General features: G+C 50.1%; 1 protein-coding gene and 1 long non-coding RNA gene across 7 annotated transcripts in view; one reads left to right on the top strand and one right to left on the bottom strand.

The window, feature by feature from the left end:
• The window catches only part of TP73 (tumor protein p73), a 32028-nt gene that overhangs the window by 434 nt on the left and 19326 nt on the right, over positions 1–12268 (top strand). For 2 of the 5 annotated variants that reach the window (XM_021374616.1, XM_021374619.1), the window contains exons 2-4: positions 2313–2454; positions 4248–4343; positions 5101–5224. In XM_021374616.1, the coding sequence (XP_021230291.1) occupies positions 2411–2454; positions 4248–4343; positions 5101–5224 (264 nt within the window). In that variant the 5' untranslated portion in view covers positions 2313–2410. Of the gene's footprint in view, positions 1–2312; positions 2455–4247; positions 4344–5100; positions 5225–7364; positions 8068–12268 lie in introns of those variants that run through there. The other 3 variants (XM_021374617.1, XM_021374620.1, XM_021374618.1) reach the window with 3 other exon arrangements.
• LOC110386963 lies at positions 5231–12264 on the bottom strand. 2 transcript variants are annotated; one of them, XR_002432323.1, is made up of 3 exons: positions 8099–12264; positions 7869–8023; positions 5231–5878 (listed from the first exon to the last, which is right to left on the bottom strand). It is a non-coding gene; the product is annotated as an uncharacterized LOC110386963 (long non-coding RNA). The 2 variants fall into 2 exon arrangements; XR_002432322.1 differs by having other exon boundaries at positions 7869–8005.

The following is a 12268-nucleotide window of genomic DNA, read 5'->3' as shown; positions in this document are numbered from 1 at the left end:
ACTCAAGATTAAAGAATCTTGGACAGTTTGCTCCAAAGTAGCATAGTAGTTTGCCTTAGCTCCAGAGTGAAAGCACTTGTGGAGAAAAGAGCAGCGAAGACTGGAATGGAAAAGCAGAGAAGAGGACAGACACAGGCAGGATGCTGGGGCTGGTTGCTCGCTGCCAGGCTCAGCAGGGTCATGGTGCCTGGTGCAGGGATAGCATCTATCTGTGGACTTCTCTATCTGTCAGAGCGGATTTTGGTCTGTCCTGTTTTCTTGGTACCTCAGGCTGCTCCACTGTGTCCCGTTCCCTCTGCAATGCTGATGCTAATATGCTGCTAGACACAGAGATCTGAGTGTGCTGCAGGAAAACTCGCTTTCTTTTGGTCAGTTTTGTAAGCAGTGCTTTGCATGTGTGAATTTACTAACCAGAGGCAAGTAAGCAAGAGCACAGGGTGTTGTGACCTTGGGATGTGCCAGGATTTTGCAAATGTTTACTTGTTTGTTGCAGGCTGGATGAGCTGGATGGTTCCCAGTGTGCAGCTGAGGGGAGGAGTGGAGGTGCAGAGATAAGCTCCCAAACTGTCAAGCAGAACACTGCAATTTGTTGTGAGAATCAGGAATACCTAACCGTTACCCTCAGAAGTCCCAATCCCAGCCATGTGCTCTCACTGCAGCCCACATTGCTGCGTGGGAACAGAATGATGCCTTGCCCAGCATCTCAGCAGCGTAGATTTACAGACATATATGGCTTCTTTTGGTTTCCAAGGTCTTCCTCTCTCAGTCTGGGCCAAAAGCCTCTAAAGATTAGAAATAGACCCGTTGTACAGATTTGTGTGCATTTATCCTCCATTAAACAGGCTAAAAAATGCTGTCACATTCCATTCTGGGCTGTTAGAGGTGGCAGGATGGTGGTGAATGTGTTATTACTTGCTGAAATAGCAACAGGCATTTCTAGGTACCTAAAGCTAAAGGTTAAAGTTAATAGTGAGATCGAAGATGCTCCTTCTAGAGTCTGCAGAAACTCAGGAGCCAGGCATCACCTCCCAGCAAGGCTTCATCCTCCTCTGTATGCATGTGGTACCTTTGTCTCTACCCACTGTGCAATTCCCCTGCAATGCACTAACTAGCAACAGAGGGAAGCAACAATCCAGTGAATGGTGGAGATGACTTGAGAAGGCATGCAGAGAGGCAGCTCCCCACGTCTAAACAAGCAAATCACATCAGCAGCATTAGCTTCATGCACTGAGCCCCCTTGTTTGCATGTTTCGATCTTTCTTCCTCTAAATGCTTGCAATAAATCAGCCTGACTGCCTTGCTGCAGCCTTCCTTTGGGTCCTGTGTCACAGCCACCTCTGAATGTCACCCCAGGCAGTCTTACTCACCCAAGGCATCTGTATTGCATAGAGGCAGAAGGGACAGAAAATCCCCTGCAGCCCTGTTCCCTAGACAAAGAGATCATCAGCTTAAGAAGCAGATGTGAGTCTCTGGAGGTGCCATCATGGAAATCCTGCTGGCAGAAGTTTGTCTAGAGAATTCTTTTGTGCAGAAGTCAAGGTGTTACTTCCTCAAACTGTGGTGCTGGGAAGAGGTGTTGGGGTGACATCCAGGAGCTGGTGCCTTTATGGCAGAGGCTACATATCCTCCAGGCTTATGTGGGAGACTGGAAGTGGCAGAGAGCCTGGATATGCTGCGACTGTTTTCTAGCTGTGCCGCTGCTGCTGCTGTGTTTAGCCTCAGGTTAGTCACCTCCCTGTGCCATTTGCATAGCTGATAGGCACTGGGAGGTAATTTCATCCAAGTCATCTAGTAATGCTTCCATAAAGATAGAATTAGTCTATGAGACTCTTCCTGGTTCACTTTCATTTAACCTGTGCCAAGGGCTTCTGCTGCTTCTAGGAGGATGTGATTTCCTTCTGCTGGACTGCCCCATCAGAATGACTGCCCTGCTTCCTTCCCAGCCTCCACCACTCACTGACCCTGTAGGATACCTCATTTTAGAGCAAATTAGGCTATGGACAACACTAGTGCCAACTTCCAGAAATGCTATTTGCAAGGTTTCCTGCAATCATCTTAGAGGCAAAGCTTTAGACTGTCAGTATTGCTTGCAGGGATGCTTTCCCAGCATGTGCAGAAGTCACGGCACGAGGGAAGTATGTTAGCAGCACTAACAGCCCAGCTGCTCTTTGCACCACGGAGCCTAAGTGCTCAGCTGTGAGTGGACACTGAGCTGGCTTTGCCAATGCCAATTTTGCTTTGAAAGAGAAAGGAAACTTCTGAAACGCCCTTAAAATATTCAGATTTTTTTTTTCTGTTGAAAACGAGTGCAGCCACGTGGTTAGAGCTGGTGTCACCCAGCATGACCACACAGCACGGGGCGGCGCGGAGGTGCTCGCTCTGCTGAAAGAAAAGGCCTGGCTCCATCTCGATGCTACCGATACCCAGGGCCATGGAAAGCAGCATGGAAGGAGGGTAAGGGCCCGAGAAGCCTCACTGCAGCTCTAAGCTTTTCCTTTTCTCGAAACTGCTGCTTCCGTCCTCTCTTTTCTCTCTGTTTTCACGTGGGACGAGGAGGGATGGGCGGAAGTGAGACTCTGATGAGCTCAGTCTTCGGCTAAAAGTCCTGTGGGGAGCAAAGCCTCTGCCGCTGTGCCAAGCCCTCCTGGAAGAGCATCTGCAGGTGCTGCATCACTCAGATGAGTCGCAGATGCGGCAGAAACCAGCACAGGGTCAGCTTTCAGGACGTCACCCTGCTTTCACTTTAATGTCTGGTGCAGTGCCTGCTGCTCCTGAGCCACCCGGTCCCCAGCTGACTCAGAGACCACTGAAAGGGCCCTGGCCTCGGCCCTGCAGCTGGTCTCCCCTGAACATCATCATTCTGAGAGCGGCTGCTCCCACCACGAGTGGTTTAAGATTGAAAAGCAGGAAGTTTTCAGGCTTTCGCTATTAGATGTCGGTACTGAGCCAAAACAAGATGGTAACCCTTGCGTGGGTAAAAGGTGTAACCAGAGCGCAGCTGGGACGTATTCGTGTTAGGAAGGGCAGGGCAGCAGCCCCTGCAGCTCTAGGGAGCAGGGGGCCGGGGAGGAAGAGAAGAAGGGCGGTCGCATGGTGCGGCTGCAAGCAGAGGAAGGCAGCGTGCTGACCAAGATGGCTGCAGCCCAGCCCTCCGCAGCATGCTGCCTCTCCTTCTGGGGGCTTGGGAGAGGGCTCAAGGCACAAAGGAAAGACCACAGTGTTCTCAGTGCTCTGGTGCTTGAAGGAAGCCAGGAAACTGGGCACCTTTGGCTCTCTGTAGCTCACAGCACGCTGCAGCTGATCCAAGCTCACTCTCAGATGGCGGCTGTCCATGCTGTCCTATCAAGTTTTGTCATGTATCATCACCCCATCCACCCATCGTTTACCAGCTTTGCAGAAGAGGGTTTCCCCATTCCCCTGCTGGTGCTGAGCCGCTGAGCATGCTCTCAGGGGAGCAGCACCAAGCATGTCTTTGGCTCTGATTCTTACTGCAAGACTATTTGCCAGCTAATTTCGTGTTTCAGTTTTATTCAGAGACTTCCTACTCAAGAATTCAGGGTTGCTGTGTCTGAGAGATCTAAGCCCATTACTGAATGAACCTGATTCAAAATGATTACTAAGAATAGTTCTCAAAGGGTGGCACAGGTTGTGGGTAGCAGTGCTGAAAACTGCTGGAGCATGCTGTAAACATTTCAGATGGGAACCCTGAGTCACAGGATCAGCGTTTAGCAGAAATGGGCTGACATCCTAGAAACCTGTCACTTTGGCCCTTTCCAAAACACCTACATCTTTGTCTCTGTTTCTTTGACTGGAGATGATGTGTTCACCAGAAATACCACCATTAGGGAAGGCACCTGCAACCAGACATCTGTTGCAAGGACACTTCTGGGAGCCCAGTGGGAGCGGTCCCAGCAGCCCAGAAAGTTCCTGCACTGTGCTGGCTGTTTTGCTGACCTGAATTTGGGCATCAGTGAAAAACAGGAGGGAACGATACCCTGTGACGTGGTGCTATAACACAGCATTTGCAACCCATGTTATCATAATCTGAGTTTAGTGCAACTGACTTGGGTCTCTGTGCATTTCCCAGGAACAGAGGAGTTTAAACACTGTGTTAGATCATCCACTCTGTTCCTATGCTGAACAGATAAAATCTCTGCATATCCAGGTCCTAAAGCCTCCAGGAAAAAAAGGAGACATTCTGTTTGCACTCTAGCAACTCTAACCTTGCTGTTTTTCTTTGTCCCTAGAGTGATTTATCCTTTGTCAGACTCCCCCTCTGTGAAGATGTCCCAGTCCTCTCCAGCTGATGAAAGTACAACATTTGAGCACCTCTGGAGTACACTGTAAGTGGCATTTAATCATGTGTGTTGAGGCAGAAGTACCTCTTTGCTATGTAATCTGTATTAGCACATCTAATCAATATGGCATGAAGGGAGACTAGTATCTTTCACGTGCACCAATTTTCACATGTTCCTTTCCTGCATTCAGAATCCTGCTAAGACCATCTAATTTGCCAAACTACTTTGCCTCAACGATGCTAGACAGTCAGAAGCTGGGGATTTTGCATACATTGAATGCAGGGCCCCACAAAGTTGTTTCCAGGTTTTGGAAACTGTCTGACAATGGTTGTGCAACCATTAGCAATTGCAATTTGCACCATAAACGCAAAGGAATGACCATGGCAAAGGGCCACACAAAGCTTCCCCATTGCTGCTGCCTTCTTGCACATCAGAGGTCAGCATCTGGACACACTTTCTGCGTACGAAAGCAAAGGTATTTGAACAGCAGGGTCAGCAATGCCTGTGCAGCATTTGGGGTGAGGAGACACTGACTCATCTTTGATGTAAGGGGAGAAGGCCGTGTGCATCATGCTGCACCTGCTGGGAAGCTCACTGCCCCAGCAGCACAGCATCAGCCCCCACCCATGCTCGTGTAGCACAGCACACTGTGGAAAGGGCATCCACCAGCAGTACCCACCAGAACCAACAACTGACCAGCCTGGGCTGGGCACAGCCAGTTTTTCTGAGCTGTGGCCCACGTTTCTGGTGCAGGCTGTGCAGGAGAGCTGGAAGCTGACCATCTGCCATTGCTTGCTCACAGGGCACCAGACAGCACCTACTTCGACCTCTCTCCATCCAGTCATACAGGCAGCAGCGAGGTCTCCAACCGCACAGAGGTCACAATGGATGTCTTCCAGATGAGAAGCATGAATGACTCCGTTATGGTGAGTGTGCTCAGACTGCAAAAATGAGAGGTACATCAGATACAAACTTGTTTTTCTCATGGTGGTTGGGTGGCTCTAGGGTAGGAAACAGGAACTTATTCATATCTCAAACAGAAACACTGAAAATGCAGGGCTGCCATCATTTGGTTCAGTGTCCGATAACCTGTAATAAAATGACTGTACTGCAATTTTGCAGTCAGATGGTACAGCAGTTGATAAAATAGTGGCTACATATTAATACATTTTGCTGGACTCTCCTCCTGTTTGGGAAGGGCTTGCTTCTTAAGAGCATGGCAAAACAGCACACATCAGTAGGCTGAGATTATCAGTCTTGCTTCTGCCAACCCTGGCCATATTTCTGTCAGATGTAGTTTCAGCAGCTGTGTGGCCAGGTTTGAGCAGTGTCGATGAAATATTCCCCATGTCTAGCTGGAGCAGCTGTCTGCTCATCCTCTAGGTCATTCTCAACAGCAGCAACTGTGACAGTCACAGTTCTGGGGCTGGGAAGCAAGAGGGTAGCTGTCACAGTCTTGATAAAGTGCACCAGTAACTTTAGGAAGCTGGCTTTGTGTTGGGCACTTGCATCTTCTTCCTGTTTCCTTAAACATGCAGCAGTAAGGCTTCTGTGCTGTGACAATGGTGGAGCTCAAATACCTTGATAGAAACAGAGTATAATTTGCTCAGGTATAAACATTCTGCTTCTGGAGAGCTATGTCATGCTGTGCTGCAGAGGGGCTCACCTGGGTGCTCTTCTGAATGGACCTTGTAGGAAGAAGGGTAAGGCAGGAAAAACACGAGTTCGGTAACAAGGATTCTCTCTGATGTGCTGTTATGGATGTACTCTTTCAGGAACAAGGTCTTTAAAATTACTCTGTTTGAAACATCGCTAAGACTGTGCTCTAGAAGTAACCTCCTCAAAAAGACCAGCTTGCCATCTCTTCTGAAACCCAAAGGCCTGGTCTGCACAGCACACAGGAGCTACTGCTCATCTGGCATCAGGATCTCCCCCTGCCCAGACAGGCATTAGAAATCCACTACCAGGCATCCTCAAGGCAGTGTGAGGCTCTGTATTGCTCCCAGCATTAATGCTCCTTCCCCAAGCAGCCTGGCCTCCTACCAGCATCCCTTCTCCAGCATGCAGCAGCTCTGGCCATTTTAGCACCTCCCTCCACAAAGCCCCCGTTACTCTCCTCACCAGCTTGCCTCCCCTCCCCCAGCCTCTTTTTCCCTCGCTTTTAGCTTACTTTCCCTCTCTTGCCAGGCCTTTGTGTGCAGGGGGGCAGGAGCCTGGCAGACGGCTCAGGTGGGAACTGCAGTGCTAATTGCAGAGCTCCCTGTTGCTGCAGAACTGAAGCCCCCTTCAGCAGGAGCCTGGTGCAACCAGGCTTTTCCCACAGGGTGCCAGGGCTGGGGGGCTTGCAGAGGCCAGGGAGCTCAAATTAATGATCCAGAAGTAAATATTTATATTGATCCCATTGTGCAACTCAACACCGTGCCGCTGAGCTCAAAGCGAGCTGAGTATAGCTTTTGCTAGCTGTCATCACCAAAATACATGGCAGGCTGACACATATGAAAATAAATACACAAATAACGTGAGTTACTGTTACTGAGAACAACTCCTCATCCACCCTTAGTTTTTTTCTTAGAGATGCCAGCTTCAGTTCATGCAGTGCTTAAAGCTTGACTTGCGATGCTGCTCTGACCTCTCTGTGCTTGGGTCCACACACACACGCAGTGCAGAGGGGCAGGTGATGCACACTGGCTACGTCTTTGAAAATACGACCCACTACTCTGTGAATTGCCCATCTGCTCTAATATGCAGACTTCCACAGCGGCGTCTGGCTGAAGCAAAAGCTGTTCAGCCCTCTGCCCTGAGTCAGGAGGAGACCTGACCGACCACAGGCTTTGTGCTGCAGCCAGCAATCTTGGCGCTTCTGACTTCATGCCCTGCTTCCAGCCAGTTGTTCAGTAAGCACCTAATCTTTTTAGACTTCTTTGAAAAAAAAAAAAATAGATCATCTCTCAGTGAAACAATTAAATCCAGTGAAATAAGGTGGGATGACAGGGAGAAAAAGCATTTGTTAGTGGATTTGCTTGCGACACTGGGGGCTACCCAGTCTCTAGGCGTTTTTGTCAATGAGACCTCCAGGAGTGTTTGAGCCAGTGCAGCCCAGTCTGAGCTGTTCACATGGTTTGTTAATGCCACTGATATGTAGTGGAAAGAAACCCCCCAGAGCCCAGGCTGGGGTGAACAGAGGGACAGAGTGGTGGCATGGCTGGCTAGTGTAGTTCCAGAAGTACAAACTGGAATGATCTCAGTGTCACTGCGTCAGCTTGCCCAGGCCAGCGCAGCCACCTCAGTCTGCAGGTAAAGGGTGCTGGTCAGATAGGTTTTGACTCCAGCAACACTGGAAGCAGCTTTCTGGAATTAAGTCTGGCTGGGTTTAATTACGGAGCAGGACCCCCGCTCTCCCCTCGGTGGGACTGGCTCATATAGCCTCGTCCATCACTGGGCAAGCTGGGGCCTGCCCTGCATTTTAATGAATAGTCATGAGGGACAGAAAGGGGTGGGCCCCGTTTTGTTGTTGGATGCAGCTAGTTGACAGAACTAAGGGAGATGAAAAAAGCAAAAAAGCCAACAAACCGCACACAGGTGGCCAGTGCAGCATCCCTGGCACTGCAGCCCCAGCCCCGCGCCTCATGCTCCGGCACCGCATCTCCCTGGTTGGCTCCATCTCCTCCCGACCCCATGACTCCTCTGGCGGGACGGTTCCCACTTATCTGTAAATCCCAAGAAGACTAAAATGCTGTACATCAGCGACCCGATGCAGCATTACACCACGGTAGGTGCTACTCTTTGTTAACGGGTTTTACCTTGTTGCTTGTTGGTTCTTGCTTCTGTGACCGCTCCCTGCCACTGCAGCAGGAGCTCAGTTTGTGCCTTGGCTGTTTCCAAGCCTTCACGCTGCTGCCTGGGATGCACTGGACCCAGTGCTCCTCTGCATCTGAGGTACCTGGCAGCTCAAGAAAAATGAACTGTGCCTACCTAGGATTGTTGCAGCTTCACCAGCTTGGTCTATGCTTCTCTCATGTTTTGTCTGCTCCTGCTTTCTTCTCAGATACAGGGACTGCAGCCCCTAAGAAACACCCACATCTCCAAAACAGCTTTGCCTTTCCTGGTTTAAAGCGGCTGGCAGGGTGTGGCAGACGCAATGGCACCTGTGCTTGCAGGTGATGTAGCTTCAGCCCTGTCCTCAAGCAGTGAGCTTGCTTTCTTAGTCAAAAGGTTTTTGTGTCAGCTCTCTGGCATTCAAAAAATTTAGATGCAGACTTAGTTATAGATAGAAGGGTGCACTGGTGTGCTTCCCAACCAGAAATTTTGGTCTTATGCAAGTAGTGAAAACCACATTTGTACTGTGTTGCTCTGCACTGTAGTGCTGTTACTTGAGATGTCCTTTCTGCAATCATGTGTTAATTGATGTGTGTGTATAAACACACATGTATGTATTTGCACACACACATACACAAGCGCTGTGCTGTATTTGTTGACAAACATACAAACACTCTTGCTTGGATTTGTCTGTTAAGGGAATACTTCCAAAATCTACTCAATCTTAAAAACCAAGTTAGTCATTGCACCCACAGCACTTGGCTCTGAGTATTGCTTCCAACAGGTTTACAAACTTGAATAACTGGGGGCTTTGCCTGTTGCTCTGTAACCAAGCTGTGCTATGAGCAGCATAATTCATAAAGCATGCAGAGAAACATGCAGTATTAATTGGGGCGAAAAAGGTCTGAAGGAAAATTTCCTCTAATTTGCAAAGGCTGGCTTTCCCACCTTTGGATACCATGAGCATTGGCTGACTTGAATGAGTCTGATTCATTTGTTTCAGGTGATACATTTTCTAAGAGAAAGCATTCTTTTATGCCACATACTTTAACAAAAACCACTGCAGCTGAGCTGAGTGCTGTTCATGGCTGGGGTGCCGCTGTGCCCTGGGGTCAGGCAGTGCAGGTGATGCTCTGGTGGCCATCCCATGGGTCTGCTGCGAGGTTTCTGGTTTGTCGAGGGAGGGCTCTCCTCAGTAGGGTGGTTGTGATGCTCTGCTCATTTCATCAGCCTTGATTCACCCTTCCACTAAGCTCCATTGCCACGCACCTCAGCCACACGCAGCCCCAGCTCTAACCGGTGTAATCTCACCACATCACGCCGGGACTGCGTTTTGTGTTTCTTTTCCAGTCACATCCAGGGGACACTTCACCCCTCTCTGCACTGCACCTCCAGAGCTAGTGCTCCAGAGCAGCAGATTTCGCCAGGAGGCAAAATGCTTCCTGTTTATTTCCCATTTCGACAGGATATGAGTAACTGGGACGGCACCCGCTCCTGATCTGCCTGACAGTGCAAACCCAACCTGCTTTTGTCTGACTGTGCCCTTACGTGTGCTACGGCAGTTCTGAAACTCGGCTTGTTTGCTTGTCGAGTGAGGAACGCTCGCTTCCCATTTATTCCTAAGAAAACACCCATGGCTGGGTACAGGGTGTGTGCAGAATGTTCCCTGAAGCCTTTCCGTTGTCCCAGTCATCGCAAGAGAACAAACCTGCTCAATCTTGACATTCATGGATTGTTTGAGCTGTGGGTTGCCTGTGCTGCCCTAAATGAGAACAGTCCTTTTCTCCTTGGGGACCTCCTCCCCTGCGATGCTTTACATCTCCCACCCAGCTTCCAGCCGGTGTCACCGTCATCAAGGCCACCCGGTCCCCATGGTCCCTGCTGGAAGCTGGCTGCGGTGGCGTGGTGGTGGCTTCCCACCTGCACCTCTAATGCCATTTTGCTAAAGTTTCTCATAGTTTTTTTTCTCCAGGTAAAGTCTGGGGTTGTGGAAAGCCTGGATTGGAGTTGTTTAGCAGGGCTATTCGTAGAGCAGCGAGAAGAAATAGAGGGGTTTATGCACATATTCTAGGGGACAAAATGGCTGTATTTGTAAAAGCAAGTCAGATCTTGTTCAGCATTCCTCCAGTTAGTCACAGACTCCAAGAACCTTGTGAGAGATGCAGACAGCAGGAGAACGTTCCCGGAGAAGGGTGATTGCGTTTAAGCCATTAGACATCGTACGCGTTTGGGTGAGGTGCAGATCCCAAGTTAAAACACGTCTCCTGATTCCTAAGCTGTGAGCCTTGCAGCCCAGCAGCCTTCCAAGGGAACAGGCACATCCCCAGCCCGCTGCTGTGTCCGGCTGACACACCGTGCTGCCTCCTGGCAGCTCTGGGCTTCCCAGCACTGCTCAGCAGCCCATGGCACGATCCCCACCGTGCGGGGGGACGGGTGCAGGTGGGAGTGGGGTGGGATGACCCCAGTGGTGCTCTAGGGAGGGGACAGCAGGTAGTGGTGCACTGAAAAAAAGAAAATATGCAGAAAAAGGGGAAAAAAAAAAATTTGGACTGATTTTCAGATGAAAGATTAAGGCTATTTTAGCCACGCTAAAGAGCCAGTGGATGTATAAATAGGGGAGTTTGCTCTGTGACCTTACTTGCAGCGTGCTGCATCACAGCTGTGCACTTTGTAGTTTGAGGTTTTCCCCAAATTAAACTTGCATCAGTGAAAGCCACTAAAAGCAAACACCCCAGCTAAGAAACGAATTACACAAACCACCATTCAGATCTGGTTCTTCACATTCGTGGAAGGGAACTCCTTCCAGAAATGGCACCCACGTGTACATTTGTGATAAGTGAACCAGTGCTGAAAAAGTCTGATACAGGGTAATGCCATCCCAATGGTAGCGATCTGTTAGCAAACAAGGCAGCAGCTCTGAGGTTGTAGGTACTGGCTGGCATTTGGGGCACGTTGTCAGGGTGCTGAGGTGAGCTGGTGGCAATGCTAACATGTAACAGTGCCTGCAGGGGCTGCACTGCTGCCCTGTGCTCCGTCGCAGCCGCAGCTTTCTCTGTCTCCACTCTAGGGCTTCTATTCTACCCGAATTTTGCAGCTTTTCCAAGTGGAAGGAACACTTTGCAAAAGCAAAATTTCAATCAAGACCTCGGAGGCTATGGGAGAGCAGCCGCTGCGGATGGGAGGCACTGCACCATCCAGGGGCTGCACAGAGCAGATGCTGCATTGCATCCATGGCTGGCAACATCAGCAAGTGCCACCAACCCGAGTGGTCAGTGCCACGCAGGGTGCGGAGCCCTGGCTGCAGGGTGCTCACGTTGGAATGCCAGGCTCCTGCTGTGGTTGAGCCGCCATGTGGTGGAGCTGGGCAGAGGGGTCACGTGGAGTTACAGTGGAGGCCAAAGCCTTGCTCCTTCTCCCTGTCTGCTGGATAGAGGACCTCTCCTCCCCACCTCAGAAATGCGGTCCTCGCTCTGGCCACCAGCAGCCTCAGTTCCAGGCTGAGCCCAGAAGCACGGGGTCAGTTCTCCCATGCGGTGGGACCCGCGGTACCTCTGCCCTGCGTGAGGTCTGGCCGCAGGCTTGGCTGGCGTTATCAGTGCTGTGAGGTCTGGCACTGAGCAGTCCTTTACTGGAAATTGGTAACACTGATGAGGCTGGTGAGGTTCCAGGAATTTGCTAAGAACCAACCTGCTTCGCTTCGGGGAAGAAAAGAGCCTTTCTGTGGTCCTTGCCTAGAAAAGTCGTGTGCGTAGTGGCGTGGTCATCACTCCCCCTCAATGCAGTAGGACTTTTCCCACATCTTAGCAAAGCTCAAAAAAATACACGCCTGTTCCCCTCACTAGCAAGAGAGTTGTTTTGCATGTCAAATGTGCTAGAAACCTGGGGATCTTGGCATCGTGCTGCCTCCAGTGAGGATGAGGTTGATAAAAGGGGACGACTTAAATGTATTGAGTTTATCCTTTACACAAGTGGTGACCTGTTTAAAAAACAAACCAACCCAGAACAACTATTTTTGGTTGACTTTCCAGCACGCTGGCCCTTTAAGGAAGCTGTAACAGGACACCTGAAGTCCTGAAGAAGTGTAGCTGAGGTTTCCATGTCTCTAAACTGGCTGGTGTTTTCTTTTTTTCCCTCCTCCCCTTTTCCCTTCCTCC

The sequence above is a fragment of the Numida meleagris genome, chromosome 20 (assembly GCF_002078875.1).
Source record: "Numida meleagris isolate 19003 breed g44 Domestic line chromosome 20, NumMel1.0, whole genome shotgun sequence".
Classification (NCBI taxonomy): Eukaryota; Metazoa; Chordata; class Aves; order Galliformes; family Numididae; genus Numida; species Numida meleagris.
This window is presented reverse-complemented; position numbering and strand designations above follow the sequence as displayed.